General features: G+C 41.6%; 1 protein-coding gene and 1 non-coding gene across 8 annotated transcripts in view; one reads left to right on the plus strand and one right to left on the minus strand.

Moving 5' to 3' along the window:
* Positions 1 to 4764: 4764 nt before the first annotated feature.
* LOC141424520 (small nucleolar RNA SNORA51) lies at positions 4765 to 4902 on the plus strand. Its single transcript, XR_012449430.1, has one exon. It is a non-coding gene; the product is annotated as a small nucleolar RNA SNORA51 (small nucleolar RNA).
* Positions 4903 to 13344: 8442 nt separating this feature from the next.
* Positions 13345 to 17712, minus strand: part of Znf326 (zinc finger protein 326) — a 33582-nt gene continuing 29214 nt past the window's right edge. For all 7 annotated transcript variants that reach the window (XM_074076521.1, XM_074076519.1, XM_074076518.1 and 4 more), the window contains 2 exons: positions 17528 to 17623; positions 13345 to 14580 (listed from right to left, as the gene is read on the minus strand). In XM_074076521.1, coding sequence (XP_073932622.1) covers positions 14185 to 14580; positions 17528 to 17623 — 492 coding nt within the window. In that variant the 3' untranslated portion in view covers positions 13345 to 14184. The remainder of the gene's footprint in view (positions 14581 to 17527; positions 17624 to 17712) is intronic.

A 17712-nucleotide genomic window follows, 5' to 3' on the forward strand; every position in this document is an offset into this window, starting at 1 on the left:
ATCACTATTTCTCACCTTGTACAAAAATCAACTCAAAATGGATTAAAGACCTTAACTGAGACTTTGAAAATGCTACAGATAAACATAGGGAAAACAGTTCAAGACATAGGAATGAGCAACACTTTACTGAATAGGACTCTAATTACTCAGGAAATAGCAAATATTGACAAATGGGATTACATTATATCAAAAAGCTTCTGTACAGCAAAGGAAACAATGACCATAGTGAAGAAACAGCCTACAGAATAGGATGTTTTCCAGCTATCCATGTGACAGGGAATTTCGTATCCAGAATTTGTTATAATAAATCAATCAGTAAATGGGAAAATGAACTGAACAGACACTTCTCAGAAAAGGCACCAAAGATCAATAAATGCATTAAGAAATGTTCAATATCCTTAACTATAAAGGAAATGCAAATCAAAACCACACTGAGAGTCTACCTCATCCCAGTAAGAATGGCTAATCATCAAGACAATAAACAACAAATGCAGATGAGGATGTGGGAAAAAGGAACCCCTATACACTTTTAGTAGGATTATAAATTAGTGCAGACACTATGGAAATCAGCATGAAGGATACTCAAAAAACTAAGAACAGAACTATCATATAATGCAGCTCTACCACTCCTGGGTATACACCCAAAGGAAGGAATCTAAGTCAGCATACAACCGACATACCTACATGTTCCTTACTGATCACCAGTCAAGTTATGGAAAAAGCACAGGTGCCCGCTGACAGACAAATGGGTAAAGAAAATGGAGTTTTATTCAGGCATAAAGAACAAAACTGTGTCATTTGCAAGAAAATGGGTGGAACTGGAGATCATGCTAAGCAAAATAAACCAGACCCAGAAAGACAATGTGCTTGTTTTTTTAAAGGGGGGGTGGAGGGGAGATTAAAGTACAAATGTGACTACTTGTTAACAGGAAGGGAACTAGTGGGAAGGAGAGAATAGAGACAAGAGAGGATAAAAGGAGGGCAGGAGTGAATATGATCAAAGTACTTTATATCTATGTTTATAAATCTCATGATGAAACTCACTAAAAGTGCACAAAAAAGTTTTTTAAAAATCTAACTTACCATTTATAGTCATCCCCTCTCATAGTTGCCTCTTGTTAGGTCCCTGGCATTCTTGAGGCGGGTGGAGGGTCCAGAGGCTAGCATCGAAACCAGACCCCCTCCAATTTATGACCACTTGCAAAACCGCAGGAACCTCCTGTTTCTCAACTAGCTATGCATCTCGACCCAGTCCATCTGGTGATCACAGATAAACAGAGGCCAGCAGCCTGGCTGTTCTCTGGGAGGAACACCCTCCCTCCCTCATGGTGTGGTCCCTCCTATAAAGCCCCCTACCCATTCCAGCCAAGCTGCTGCACTCTGAACCCAAGAGTCAGCCTGGCAGTCTGGCCCCCAATAAATGTTTCTTTTTCTACACATGGCGTGGTCTTTGTTCGGCAGTTCCTTACACCTCTAAAACTGGAGGCTAGTTTATTATCATCCATATGTGGCCAATTCCTGGGATCTCTTGGTTCCACCAACATCTGACTCCTTATTGAACATCTTCTACAAATATCTCCATAGCACACTTGTTTTTCAGGGTGGTTATATACTTATTACTATAATTTTTTATGTGTATTTCTTCTGTAATTTTAGTAGCAATTTAGAAAATAATGAGTTGAATCTAGCATGCCATTTCAACCTGGAACTCTAAGTACATACCTTATTCTCATCTAATAAATCAGTTCTTTATAGTTCCCTCCCACATCCATGCTGTTTCATCTTTCTCTGTCATCAGGGAGGCCACCTTGTTACAATCAACACCACACCACCTTATCCTATCCCTAAAATATTTATTGAAAATTTTGAGGTCTGACATGGTGGCTCAAGCCTGTAATCTTAGCCACTTGGGAGGCAGAGATCTCAAGGATCATAGTTCAAGTACAGTGGTTTGAAGCCAACACAGGCAAAAAGCAAGACCTTTATCTCAAAAATAACCAACACAAAAAGGGCTGGCAGAGTGGCTCCGGTGGTAGTTTCTGCCTAGAAAACACAAAACCCTGAGTTCAACCCTCAGTACCACCACCAAAAACAAACTTTTTTGGTTTTGAAAACAATAACTAGGAAAATCAAGAAAAGTAGGAAGCAGCTAGTATAACTGCTTCCAAGAAAGCCTCAGACATGGCAGGGCCTACAGCATCTACCAGTCAAGAAATCTGCCTTCAAAAGGGAAAAAAAAAAAAAAAAAAAAAAAGGAAGAATCTGCTCTTTGTTTGCATGTCAAGAAGGATTCAACTCTCAGGGTACATGCTATAATTATTAAATAAAGTCACATTGTTTACTTATAATATGAACTGTAACAGACTGGGACATTTCTGCCAGCATGACTCTGTTTTCTGTTTACTAACAGATGTCAAACTGTAATCAAAAGTTTGATTATAATTAGTGCCATTCAATTGTACACTCAACAGTGACTACATTGCCTAGACATATTGGTGCTACCTATAATCCCAGCACTCCAGAGGCTGAAACAGGATGATGATGAATTCCAAGCCAGTATGGGCTACATGGTGCAACCCTGCCTCAAAACACCAAAAACTTAAATGGTACATTTTATGCTATGAGTATTTTATCATAATAAAAAAGTATGCTTATATTCAAAATAAGGATAATTTGATAGACAAACCAAATGCTAAATATCTAAAATAACTTGACAACTACTGTAACAAAAGCAATCTTTACAAGACAAACAAGTCTCAAATGTTTCAGTATGTACTATTTTGCCTTTGGGTGTATGTGTGTCTGTCTGTCTGTCTCTCTCTCTCTACCTGAACAAGACAGCGTTTACATGGGAAACACTAAACTTTACAATATGGTGGTTAAAAAAAAACAAAAACCAAGGCCCAGACCCATTTTCTGACTCCCACAGGTCTGCTACACACCATTTCCAATGCTTTCATAAAATATGAATGCCACAAACCTATGCCTATTTTTCAGAAAGGCAGATACTCCTCCTTTGATGTGAGGGAACTAGTTACCAGAAATTTGTTTCAGGGTCTATTAATGTTCTTAAAGTGTAATTGCTTATACCCAAAAGACTGTGACACAGGTTACTCCAGAGGCACCTGCACACCCATGTTTATTGCAGCACTATTCACAATAGCCAAGGTATGGAAACAGCCAAGATGCCCCACCACTGACGAATGGATTAAGAAAATGTGGTATCTATACACGATGGAATTCTATGCAGCCATGAAGAAGAACGAAATGTTATCATTCGCTGGTAAATGGATGGAATTGGAGAACATCATTCTGAGTGAGGTTAGCCTGGCCCAAAAGACCAAAAATCGTATGTTCTCCCTCATATGCGGACATTAGATCATGGGCAAACACAACAAGGGGATTGGACTTTGATCACATGATAAAAGCGAGAGCACACAAGGAAGATATGAGGATAGATAAGACACCTAAAAAACTAGATAGCATTTGTTGCCCTCAACATAGAGAAACTAAAGCAGATACTTTAAAGCAACTGAGGCCAATAGGAGAAGGGGACCGGGAACTAGAGAAAAGGTTAGTTCGAGAAGAATTAACTTAGAAGGTAACACACACGCACAGGAAATTAATGTGGTTCAACTCCCTGTGTAGCTATCCTTATCTCAACTAGCAAAACCCTTGTTCCTTCCTATTATTGCTAATAGTCTCTCTTCAACAAAATTAGAAATAAGGGCAAAATAGTTTCTGCCGGGTATCGCGGGGGTGGGGGGAAGAGGGAGGGGGCAGGGTGGGTGGTAAGGGAGGGGATGGGGGAAGGGGGGAGAAATGACCCAAACATTTTATGCACATATGCATATAAATAAATAAATAAATAAAGTGTAATTGCTGATTACTACCTTCAGAGTCACCTGTAATACTTGTTAAAATTATAGTCTCCAAGCCAAGGTTGGTGGTTCACACCTGTAATCCCAGCACTCAGGAGGCAGCAGTAGGGGGACCAAGACTTTGAGGCCAGCCTGGGCTACACAGACCTTGTGTCAAAAAAATGAAAAGAAAGAAAGAAAATCATCACCTCCTGCTCTAGTTAACCAGGGTTGCTACTCCCCAAATCCTCACTTTTACAAAAATTTAAGTACTTCCCTATTATGACCTTAAAGAGAAGTCAGCCAAAGAAAAATGACAGGTATAAGCTACAGAAAAATGCAAAAGCTTTCTGTAGGGAAGTTTTGTCCAAAAACTAGAAAGCCATTATGGCTAGGGAAAAGAATGACATGATATAAACTCAGAACACCAACCCAGGACTGATCAGGTACAAAAGGAGATGACTAGCATTATCTCAATTACACTTTTAAAAGATTATACTTCCATGTGGGAAACTAAATCCAGCAGTGTAAGAAAGAGAGCAAGATTAGTTAACAAGCTATTTTGATAGTCCAGCAAAGATGATGGTGATTTGAACTGTATTGGTAGCAGAGGTGAAAAAGTAGACCAGTCAATTTTGAAAACAGAACAGACTTTCTGACAGATTGGGAGGAAGTGATAAAAAAGGAATAGTGGAGAGTCCCTAGGCATATGACTTAACAGTATAAGTTGTAAGTAGGGCTGAAGATGTGACTCAAGAGTACCTACCTAGCAAGCATGAAGCCCTGAGTTCAAACTCCAAACAAATAAAGAAGTTTCCTTGGTTATTAGAACTTCATATCTCTTTTTAATAAAGAAAATAACATTGGAAAACAGAAGTTGAAAGGTTATTAAAGTTCTTACATAACCCTCCTGATGCTTACTTACCACAGGCTGTTCTTATACTGACTATATAAAAAGAGGAGGGAAAATAAATCTACCCCATATACACCTCAGCCCAGGCCCTGTGCCTGCCTGGTCTGTATTGTGAATGGGAAGACATAGGTTGGGAGGAAAGAAAAACAAAAACCTTCTTATATAAATCCTTCTAAAAGCAATGAAGATAGAAACACTAAGGATCACAAATACTAATCTGCAAATCTATAAATTAGTCAATGGAAAATACATAAATTTGAATTTCTGAATTGATAAAATATCTTACAAAAAGCTGAAAAACTCATACTTCCCACAAAAATTACTACTTAGGTGCTCTTTCCTATCTCTCACTCTAAAACATTTTTGTAGAAGTTGTTACACAGATTCTTCGTACACACTTTCCAAATCTTAATCACATTACCAGAGACATTGCATTTAAGAAACCCCAAGGACCAGGCACCGGTAGCTAACGCCTGTAATCCTACCAACTCAGGAGGAAGCCCTCAGGAGGACTGCAGTTCAAAGCCAGCCCAGGCAAATAGTTAGCCAGACCGTATTTCAAAAACACCCATCACAAAAAAAGAGCTGGTGGAGTGGCTCAAAGTGTAGGCCTGAAGCTCAAGCCCCAGTACTGTAAAAATAAAAAATTTTTTAAAAACCCAAATTAGTGCAAAACAAACAAATATAATAATAATCTATTATTCCTTTACACTAGCATTTACACAATTTTTTGGGGGGGAGATTGGAATGGGGTTTGAACTCAGGGCTTCACACTGGCAAAGCAGATTCCACAAATATTTTTAAATAAAGGAGAATCAAAAAGGTTGATCAAGTCCTATTTGTAAGGTACTGCCGAATGAAGACCACACCACGTGTGGAAAGGAAAGATTTATTAGGAATCCAGACTGCAGGGCTGCCTCCTCCCCCCCCCCCCCCCCCCCCCCCCGCCCAACCCCACCCAGGTCAGGGAGCAGCAGCTTGGCTGAAATGAGTGGTATGTTTTATAGGAGGGTCGACGCCATGGGGGAGGGAGAGAGAGTCTGGTCTCCCGATTATCTGCAATCACCAGATGGAACAGGTCGACATGCCTGGCTAGTTAAGTGAGTAACTGGAAGTTCCTGAGTTGTTTTGCAAGAGAAACAATCAGGCAGAGAGAAACAAGCAGTCATAAATCAGGGGGTCTGGTTTTAAGGTGCTAGCCTCGGAACCTTCCACCCACCCCAAGAATGCCAGGGACCTAACACTATTAACCTTAAAATTTGAACTCTTGAACAAAAGGCTTTTCTGCTAAGTAAACAGACTACTAGCTGGGACCCAAATTTTCTTGTCATCAACCAATCTTCTCTTTAGTGATTAGTTCTCAGTGCTGTTTGGATTTGAACTCAGGGCCTCATACTTCTTAGGCAGGCACTACCACTTGAGCCATTCTGCCAGCTTCTAAGACTCATAATGATGCACGGATGACACGCACAGGAATTTCAGGTGCTCAGGGTTCTTGAGCCTGCTCTGAGAATGAAAGCACAGGCAGACTCTAACAGCAGAGGTCAGAAAGATTTTATTTGTAGAGAATTTAGCTGGAGAAAAGAGAAGAGAAAGACTGCATATTGGGGAATGCAGGGGGACCCAGAAACCGGTGATCCCCTGGGCCAGGGTGGGGAGTGGGGTTTTATAGCCTATTTTTGCATTGCCTGAGGGCAGAGATGCCTTTCAAATGCAAACAGGCATTTCCTAGGGAGGAGAAGTGTCTCCTTGACCACTTACCGCCCTTTTGGGACCTCCCGCAGTCTGTCCTTCAGTCCTTCATTCCCCCCTCTCAATGGTAGCCCTAACTGCTGTTAGGAATAGGGACAACGAAGTCTGTTCAGTAACTGCTTCCTGCTGACAGGGGGCGATGAAGGGGCCCGCAGCGTCAGGGCTGACCTCGAGAGGGGTTGTCAAGGGGACTGCGGTAGTAGGTCATTTTCATCTCCACCAGAGGCATTTGTAGTTTGATGGATTCTAGGCGAGAAGAAACAAACTTGACAAGTAAGTTTAAAATGCAAGTCCCAAACACAAGCAAGAGGACAAGGGCAACTATGGGCCCCAGAAAGGGTAGGAACCAAGTCTTGGAGGGAAGCCAGGATTTTATTTGTTCCCATACCTGAGTAGAAACCTGAGTTTCAAGAGATTGCTCCCAGAGCCATTTAGCCTGTTGGAGAATGTAATATACACGTTTCTCTACAATGCCTGAAGTGTTTATATATGTGCAACAGGAGATATTGGCGATGGCACATACCCCCCCCCCTTGTTTAGCCAAAAGAAAATCTAGGGCCAGGCGGTGGCCCATCACCATACAGGCAAGAGACGACAAAGACCTTTGCATGTCCTTAATGGCAAGGCTTACCTGGTCTGAGGTGTCCTCTACCACTTTGGTTAGGATTTTTGCAATTACATGATTGACAATCACCCCATAGCTGATTCCAGGAAGGGCTGCAACTAATGCTCTTATCCCTAAAACTATTAAAGTAACCTCCCTTTTATCCCTATGGGAAGCTGTTCCTGTTGTAATTAGCATTTCTTTTTTCTTCCAGATGGCTGCATGAGCATGCAGGATCAGGAAGGCATACTTAGAATCTGTATAGATGTTGACTCTCTGTTCTTTTGACAGTCTTAGGGCTTCTGTTTAGGGCCACTAATTCTGCCAGTTAAGCACTTGTATTAGGAGGAAGTGGACCTGATTTGAGGGTGCCAAATTCTGTCACCACTGCAAACCCTGCATGTCTGACACCATTCTTGACAAAAGAACTGCCATCAGTGTATAATTCTAGATCTGGGTTTTTTAAGGGCTGATCAGTTAAGTCAGGTCAGGCAGCATAATTTTCCCTAAGTACTTCCTCACACGAGTGTTCAGGATTTCCCTGTGCCTCTAGTAAAAGGGATGCAGGATTTAGGCTCCGACAGGTTCTTAAAGTTATTTCTGTTCCTCCCAGAAGCTGGGCCTGATATTTAAGTAGATGGTTGTCAGATAGCCAAAGTTCTCCTTTTGAGTTTAAAATTCCCCCTAGGTCGTGTGGGGTATAAACCATTAGAGGGCGGTTTAGGACAAGTTTCTGAGCTTCAAGCACTAGAAGGCTTACTGCAGCCATTGCTCTGAGGCATCCTGGCCATCCCTTGGCTACCTGATCTAACTCTTTACTTAAGTAGCCTACTGGCTGGGGAGTGATGCCCTGGAGTTGAGTCACCACACCCAAGGCCAGCCCTCCCTTTTCATAGACATATAATTGAAACTTGTCTTATACTGGGAGACCCAGCGCAGGAGCTGTCATAAGAGCATTTTTTAACTGGTGGAATGCATTTTCTGACTTGCCATCCCATTCAATAAAGGGCTGGGTATCCTTCCGTGCTTCCTTAAAGATTTGATATAAGGGCCTGGCTAGGTCTGCATATTCCAGGATCCAAATTCTACAGTATCCTGTGACCCCCAAAAAGGCCCTCAATTGTTTTAGAGTTTTAGGTAGAGGAAATGTCGGGATTGGACGGATTCTGTCTTCTCCTAGAGACCTCAATTCTTTCTCCAGGACAAGACCTAAATATGTAACCTTAGACTGACACAATTGGGCTTTTTCTTTAGAGATCTTATAACGTCTATCTGCTAAGAAGTTTAGTAAGGACTCAGTGGCTCATGAAATGACAGGCTCATTTGGTCCACAGAGCAGGAGGTCATCTACATATTGTAGCAGAGTAGCTTGTGGGTATTGCCATTCTGCCAAGTCTTGAGTTAGAGCTAATCCAAAGAGGTGGGGGCTGTCTCTGAATCCCTGGGGGAGGACAGTCCAAGTGTCCTGTCCAGACTTCCTTGTGGGGTCCTCAAAGGCAAAGATAGGTTGACTTTTAGGGTGTAAGGGAATGCAAAAGAAGGCATCTTTTATATCCAGGACAGAGTAGTAAGTAGTACCCGGAGGTATTTGGGCTAAAAGCGTATAGGGATTTGGAACTACAGGGTGGAGAGGCACTACTGCTTCATTGATCAGGCGGAGATCCTGGACTAGCCTCCATTTGCTAATAGGAGTATTATATGGGCTGGACCATTCTATTAGCAGTCCCTGTCTCTTTAAGTCTTTGATTATGGGAATTAGCCCCTGCTTAACTTCTGGCTTTAAAGGATATTGTTTTTGATGGGGAAACCAGGAGGGGTCCTTGAGATGAATTAGGACTGGGGCAGCTGTTCGTGCCCATCCCACAGTGTGTCCATCTGTCCACACCGTGAGGTCTACTTGTTCCTCTATTAGGGGCAAGCAAAAGTATTCTCCTGGGGGTAAAAGTAGCTGTACCCCCAATTTAGATAGAAGGTCTCACCCTAGCAGAGGAGTAGGGGATTCTGGGACAATTAAAAAGGAGTGACAGAAATGGAAATCTCCCCAGGAGCAGGCTAAAGGCTGAGTGAAATAACGTTCTAGAGGCTGGCCTGATATGCCTCAAACAGTAATTTTCTTGGAGGACCTGGGTCCGGGAGAGAAAGGAATAGCTGAGATGCTGGCTCCAGTGTCGATAAGGAGGCTGACCTTGTGCTTTTCAATTGTGAGTAAAACCCGGGGCTCCCCTGCTTTTATGGTGGTCAGAGAAACCTGTATGGGAGGCCCCAGGACCCGTCATTGGGTGGGAGGCTCTGACCTCGTTTCCCCAGGGAACCGGGAACAGTGTGCCTTCCAATGTTTTCCCCGACAAATGGGGCAGGGCAGGGTCCCAGAGGTAGCTTTCTCCAGGGGCACTCCCTCCTAAAAATGGCCAACCTGTCCACATTGAAAGCATGTCCTCGGGTTTGGACTTTGCCCCGGGGGAGCCTCTCGGAGCGCTGTGATCAGAGCCTCCTGCTGCTTATCCTTTCTCTTTTCCCTTTCCAAGTCCTTCCTTTCTTTTTCTAAGTCCCTGTTATAGTATACAGATGTGGCTACACGGACCAATTGGTCCAGATCTCTGCTCCCTTCAGCCACCAATTTCTGAAGCTTTTTACGGATATCTGGTGCTGACTGTGTTAGGAATTTATCTTTTAGGACGATTTCCTCTTCCTGTGACTCTGGTATAATGTTGGTATGCTTTTGTAAAGCATACTTAAGTCTCTGTAGGAAAGCTACTGGAGTTTCTAAGGGTCCTTGCTGTACAGCTGTGACTTAGGAGTAATTAAGAGCCTTTACCTTGGCTCTCCTTAGTCCCTCAAGAATGCAGTGGATGAAATGATTACGACTCCATTCATCCTTGTCATTTTCAGGGTCCCACTTAGGGTCATACCTAGGCACTGCCTGATCTCCTGTTGGAATTGGGAATCGAGGCTCCCTTCTAGGTATCCAATGTCTTTGTCTTTCTTCTCCCTCCCCCTCCTCCTCCTGTGAGGGCCTAGTAGGAGACAGGCCTGTAGGGCCACTTTCATCTAAGTGATAATTGTCTCCAGCTGTGACTGCCTGATCTAGAACCCGCTGTTTCTCCAGAGAAGTGAGGGTCTGAGATAGCAACAGCATTACATCTTTCCAGCTCAGTTCAAAGTTTTGGCTGACTTCTCTAAATGCCTGGATGTACTGATCTGGATTTTCTGTGTAATTTCCTAAATCCTTTTTTATTTCTTTAAGTTCGCTCACTCTAAAAGGAACATGAGCTCTGACCCTCCCGGAATTAACTGGAGGGGGTGGAGTCCTGTGGGACAGCGTCTAGCGTGTGAGGTGGCTGGGTAAGGGGGAAGAGGGGGAGCTGATGGAGCATTAGATGGGTTTTTTTGCTCAAGGGAGTTTGGGGGCTTTTTGCAAAGGGTTACCATGGTCTGGCTATCTAGCCTGCATTTGTTTAGCCATTCTGGGTGGTCTCTTAGGAAAAAGAACAACTGGAACGTATGGAACTTCGGTCCATTTTCCCTCCTTTTTATAGAACATATCTAATTGAATGGTATTATAATTAATGCTCCCTCCTTCTGGCCATCTTTCCTCATCTCCCAGAGGATACTGTGGCCAAACCTGGGTGCAGTAAAACTTGAGTTAATAAGCAGGCAAGAGGGGATCCTTCCTGGATCCTTGAGGCTTGATTTCCCATCTAAAAAGGGAAACAAGGGAAAATTGGTCACCTTAACAGAGGTTTCTCCTTTTATCTAGACATCCCCAGATGAGGAGAAACTCTAGTGGGAGAGGGCGTCCCGCTCTCCCTTGCTTCTTCCACTGCCACTCATGGGTAGTCGTGGAGGATTTACAGATAGGTATCTCAGTTGCACCCACCCCCCTGAGATGATCTTTGACCAATCTCTCATCTATTTTGACTTGCCTGTTTGCCCTGCGACCCAAGTAGGCCTAGTTCTCCTCTACCAGCTGAGCACTTGTAATTAAAAAGTAACTCTATCAAAGTAACCAAGAGGGCTTGCATGGCCAGGAGGACCCATTTAGGGCATGGATGGGGACTCTTGATGAAGTAGACTTTTGTTCCCCCATATATCCTGTGAGACATACATGTTTTCTATGAAAGGAGAGCATCTGGAGGCTTTTGCTCTGATAAGGGGCAAAAAAAACCGGACACCTGAGGTTTTTGCCTTTTAACTGTTTTTTTCTTTCCCTGAGGGCAGACTGTGGAACCTGTTTAACCAGTTAATCTGATGCTTGACAAAGACAGTTAAGCCTAAATTGGAGACTAGCACTTTCTATGCCTGTAGGGATTTTCCCAAACTCCCTGAAGAAAGCAGCTCACTGATACTTACAGCAAAGGCGGAGAGGGGGACACTCATCCTGAACTGCCTGGGAAAGGGGAAGGAGAGGCTGAGGGTTGGGGAAAAAGAGAGTTTCCAGGCTCAACGCATGAGGGATTATTGATCATCCCTGCTGTCCAGGTCGATCCTGCCCAAAGGCAGTACTGGAGCATTGGAAGCAAGAGGTGACCTCCACTCTCGGGCCATGGAAACCATGAAGAAAGCATGAGAGATCTGATTGTCTGTTTGCCACGGACATGGCTGGAGAGGTCCAAGACTTAGCCGCCTTTGGGGCCTCAGGGCGGGTCAGGAAGTTGCATCTCTAGCCTTTGGGTGACACCGGGGAGTGCCCCAGCCAGAACACCTTTTGTGGCTTGAAGACAAACTTTCCTTTCCACCAGCTGTTTTCAGACCTCCACTTAAGCTGGTCAGAACTTGAAAGAGAGTGTTAGCGTTTAAGGAGAGGAAAAAAGAAAAAGCCTTGGTGCACTGAAGTCGAGTTCCACCCACGTAGCATTGGCAGTGCAGTACAAACCCCTGCCCGGCCTCTGAGTTTCCTCAGATTGCCTGCCGTACAGCTGTAGTGGGCTCGGACCTTTTCCTCAGTTTCCCAAGGAAGAAACCCTCCTTAACAAGCCAGACAGAGAGGGAGGAAAGGTCGACCTGAGAGTTCCACCGTAGCTAGGCCATGGTGGGGGGGGTCTCTCCTGGAAAACAGACTCCACCGGAGTGCCGGACGCTCACAGTCATATTCCTAGGTAGTCTTTCCCAGTTTGGCACAACCTATACCGACCTCAGGTGAAGGCTGGTCCCTTCGTGCGTCGCCAAATATGATGCACGCATGACACGCGCAGGAATTTCAGGTGCTCAGGGTTCTTGAGCCTGCTCTGAGAATGAAAGCACAGGCAGACTCTAACAGCAGAGGTCGGAAAGGTTTTATTTAGAGAATTTAGTTGGAGAAAAGAGAAGAAAAAGACTGCATATTGGAGAATGCAGGGGGACCCAGAAACCGTTGATCCCGTGGGCCAGGGTGGGGAGTGGGGTTTTATAGCCTATTTGCATTGCCTGATTGCAGGAGATGCCTTTCAAATGCAAACAGGCATTTCCTAGGGAGGAGAAGTGTCTCCTTGACCACTTATAGCCCTTTTGAGACTTATTCTTAAAAGGACTATTTTTGTTTTGTTTTTCTTTTTGTTTTGAGGACTTTTTCAATGACATAGTAGTTTCAAAACAAATGACTTAAGAATATGAAAAACAAGTCACACAAAGGGGATGTCACTAACAGGAAAGGGAGGCTATAAAGGGAAGTTAAAAAGGTGAACATGGTTGATATACTTTCTATACAAGAATGAATATTGGATTTTTAAGCCTGCTGAAATCACCGTAACAAGGGGACTAAGGTAGAAAGGAGAAAAATAGAGGGGATGAACCAATTTGCCTTATAATACATATATAAGTGGGAATGTCACAATGAAATTCCCTATAGCTAACTTATATAAACAAAAATGTCTTTTTTCAACAGAACAGGAAGGTAAAACAGGTCCTATCTAGGGGTTGGCACCAGTTGGGGGAGGGTACATATAAGCAAAGGAACATGACAATGAAAAAAAACAAGACCTGTTGAAACTATTCCAGGAATGCGGGGAGAAGAGATAAAAGGAAAATGATGGTGGAGGGAGTGTGAATTCAACTATGATATATTGTAAAAACTTTGGTAAATGTCACATCCAATACTAATAAAAATAAATAAATAGAAGAGTCTCGTGTTCTCTTGTTGAAGGTACAGAAGAGAGAAATATCTGAAAGACAAGTAACTCATTTCGTTCTTGGTTCTTCAGACAGAAACATACATGACAAAAGAATTAGCACAACTGTGGTAACTTATTTGTATTCAAATGTATTTCCAGGAAGATTTCAAGATTTGACACAGGCACAGAGAAAGGAACAAACTAAAACAAGTATAAACGAGATCAGTTTACAGACTGATCTCTGAAATGTCTTAAAAAATATATTTCAGTCACACTTTTTAAAAATATGATTCAGAAAAAAAAATTTTTAATTCAAGTCTTCTTAATCAGTTTGAAATACCTATGAGCTAAACTCATACATTAAGGCAAATATTGATTTTATATATTCATTTAATTGATTGTATCACTTAAATTGTTAATCCAGGGAGAGTTTTTCTAAAAAAAAAAAACAAAAACTTTTTATTGCTACAAAGGGAACTGTGTACACAAAAAGCCTTTAAGGTATTTTAACTCAAATTACTATTCAATGTCCAATAGGGTTAAAAAAATACACAGAGCACAAAATACTTGCCCAGTTTATCTGTTCTAGGGTAAGTATTCAAAAAAATTAATACACACTTAAAAAATCACTCCCAAAAGCAGCATTTAAGTTCAAAAGATTAGAACAGATATACTAACAATACACGTCTATTATTCTTAACACCAATAAGGTAATAAAAATTAAGCATAAAAATTATACAAAGAATTTTATCAGATCTAAGTTTGGTAGCTATAAAAACTAAACTAAAATAATCTTGCCTTTATTTTATTAAACAAGTGGCAAACAGTTAGAAATTATATAAAACAAATTTTTATTTGTAGAATGCATGCAACATGGTTGTTAATTCATATTTTAAGCTATTAAAATTCTTACCCTTTTCCACAATAGGACAGAAATTTAAAGCTCTGTTTAAATCTAAAACCTTACATTTAATTTTCTTCAGGTTGCTCAACAGGGAAGTGAATAGACTCTCCCTTTATTGCTTCTTCCTCCACTTCTACTTCCCCTGCTCCCTCTAGTTTCCCCACTGCCTCATCATCCCCTACTGTCCCATCTTCTCCCTCGGTTCCATCTTCCCCCTCTGTCCCATCTTCCCCCTCTACCCCTATTTCCTCCCCTCCTTCTAGGTCCCCCTCTCCCTCTACTCCTCCACCTCCTCCTGCTTCCTCTCCTTCTTCCACTTCTTCTGTTTCCCCTGCTTCCTCTTCTTCCTCCTCTTCATCCTCCTCCTCTTCAATAGGCTCATCGATCTTTTCTTCGTCCTCTTCATCTCCTTCTATTTGCTGATCCTGAGAATGGTCTGGAATCTCAAAAGGATTCTCACCCTAAAAATATGATGAATGGCTTTTAAAATCAGCACATTCATTTATGTATCAGTAAAATTTTTATTTACTGTATCATGAAAAATACTGTAAGACTTTTTTTTTTACTTATGACAAATCCATTAAATATTTGAGTACCTACTTCATAACACAGTAGGATATAATTTACTGAAGTCATTACTTTATCCAAGCCCTTACCTCAAAAATAACCAGAGGAAAAAGAGCGGAAGGTGTGGCTCAAGCAGTACAGTGCCTGCCTAGAAAGGATGAAGCCCTGAGCTCAAACCCCAGAACAGTCAGAAAAGAGTGAATAATGGGAAGAGACCAATGCAGATTAAACTTTAAGTATGGTAAAAAGAGAAAAGACACTAAAATGGGCAGGGCCAAAGTTCAGGAAACATTAGGTCATTTTTAGTTTAGGGGATTCATAAGAACAAGATAGATGTCTGGATAGGATAAAAAATAAGGAAAAAAATCAGATCCAAGTAAGGGAAGAAATAATGATGAAAAGACAACACAGATGAAAGGCTAATACAGGTATTTTTCATGACTGGTAACATGTGAGGCAGGGTCTCACTATTACATTGTCCAGACTGTCCTCAAACTCCTGGGCTCAAGTGATCGTCCTGCCTCAGCTTCCTGAGTATCTGGGACGCAGGTAAATGTCACTGTGCCTAGCTCCGTGGCATTTTTTTTTTTTCACAATATCATTAATACAGCTAACTACAGGTACTACAAGTGTGAGGAACTGGTAAAGTGGTAGAAGAACAAATTTTAGAACAGCAGCATTGCATGTTTAAAGTGATGACCCAGGTGCCCAGGGTAGGGAGTGAATATAAACCAAGGTATGACTAGAAAATTAAAGAGAAATTTCTGAGCTAATTATCTTGATGAGGATAAATATTTAAAAGGGTATTTTGTCAGACAGTACCTGAAAGGAAGAGTGTTAAGTCATGACCAGAGCTAACTATGAGCAGAGAATGTTCTAGGGAATGACAACAGGAAACAGAGCAGGTAAGAATGCTGAACAAAGGGAAATCACTGTGCTTGAATTTTAACATGCAGACTGAAATTCTGCATTTCTAATGAGCTGCCAGGAATCCCAGTCAGAGAAACAAGGTCCTAGAGGAGTCCACCTCAATTCAGGTACTTTCTCCACAGTATTCAATGGCAAGCTGCTCCCACCAATTCCATGAGGTGACTCAACTGTGTACACTGAAAACACTATGTAGAAATCCTAATCTGTATTCTTCTCTCATTAAAAATTTCATACATCAATAGAAACCACAAACTTCCCAAAAATTTGTGATAAAGCAAGAATAAAAATATACTTTTCCTAATTTATTATTTTATTTTTAGCATCAGTCTTTTTGATGCCACACATCATTTTTTATTTTTTTAAAGTAGGGTCAAATTAGAAAACAGGCCCCAAGGAATAAGTCGAAAGAAGTGAGCTCGTTCAGTTTCGAAGTCATTTGATGGTTACCTTAACAGCTTCTTCAAAGGAGCTGCTAATCACCACAAAAGCCAAAATACATTACTTTACTGAGCCTGGATCTCACCAAGCAGCCCAGTCTGGTCCTGAACTTGTGGGCTTGAGTGACACTCCTGTATCAGTCTCCTGATTAACTAGGACTTCAGGCCCAAGACCAGTTTCAAAATAAACTTCTTTAATACGTAAAGATTTACTTACTAATACACACAACAGACTTTTTACAAATCTTCACGATAACAGTGTAGATTGACTTCAAATTAGATATTTTATAGTTTTAAAAACTAACATCTAAAATTTATTTCTATGATTTCTTAAAAATAGTAAGTTCTTGTTTATACAATAAGTGTTCACAGTAAGTTTCATATAAAGATGCAATCAAGCAGCTGGCATGCTGGTGCATGTCTGTAATTCCACCTACTCATAAGTACATGAATGAATGAACTGGCATCTTGTTAAAATGAAGCTTCTTACTCAGTAAGCCTGGGTATGAACTGAAAGGTTCATGGTCCAAGGCCAGCCTGGCCAAAAAGTTAGTTAAGACCCCATCTCAACAAAGAAGGTGGGTGTGGTGGTACAGGCTGTCTGTAACTCTAGCTACGAGACAGGCAAATGCAGGTCCAAGGTTAGTTCTGAGCAAAAAGTGAGAGATCCTAACTGAAAAATAACTAACAAGGGCTGGAGCTGGGTAGGGATGGCTTAAGTGGTACAGAACCAGCCTAGCAAGCATGAAGCCCTGAATTCAAACCCCAGTACCACAAAAAGAAAAAAGTTAAGCAATAATGTATGGCAAAATCCCTGAGTAAGGTGGGCCAGGTATACCAAGTAGTCCCCATCTGAGCTTCCTAGCAGAAGGAGAAATGTCCTTTCTCCTAGTCTCTTGATACCATGAGGGAGTTTCTTTGTGGAAAAACTCCTATGCCCTCTAGTAGGCTTGGAAGACAAAACTGGACCTGCACCCAATCCCTCCTGGGACCCACCTTTTGAGTCTTGCTAGGAACACAATGAATACATTCTAGTCTGTTCTATGCCACCTAATAAACAAGGGGAAGCTTGTGGCTGCACAGCCAGGTCAGGAACACAAAGTGGGGAGAGATTAGCTTATGTAATTTAGGAGTGAAAATATTATAGATCCATAACTACATATCTAAGACATATTCTCCAAGTCAACCTTTAAAAAAAAAGTAAAGCTAACATTTCAATCTTCTGTACTACTCTTGTTTAGCTCTCAACTGATTGAGAACTAAAAAGAGGATGACAGAACTGCTTACTGCTCCCCTTCCCCCCATGCTAAAATTAGGAAAAAAAGATGTTATTACCTGTATGCAAGATTTTAAGTAAAATTCTTCCTAATATGTTGTACTATGTTTCAATATCACAAAAAGGTATTAGTACTTCACCACTTAATTATTACAGTATTACAGTATTTTCTAAAAAGCTTTTGACTTAAAATCTTACCTTAACAAAACGTTCATATCGTGCCTTCACTATTGGATTGTTTAAGATGCTTGTAGCAGTCAAGACACTCTCTCTTTTTATTTGTTCCTTGTAAGCCTATGAAAAACAAAACAGTAAGAATACTAAAAAGCCATGTAATAAAAAATGTCTATATTAAGAAATGAAATTTTAGAGTCAACTTCTTA

This window comes from Castor canadensis, chromosome 6 (genome assembly GCF_047511655.1).
Source record: "Castor canadensis chromosome 6, mCasCan1.hap1v2, whole genome shotgun sequence".
In the NCBI taxonomy this organism is placed as follows: Eukaryota; Metazoa; Chordata; class Mammalia; order Rodentia; family Castoridae; genus Castor; species Castor canadensis.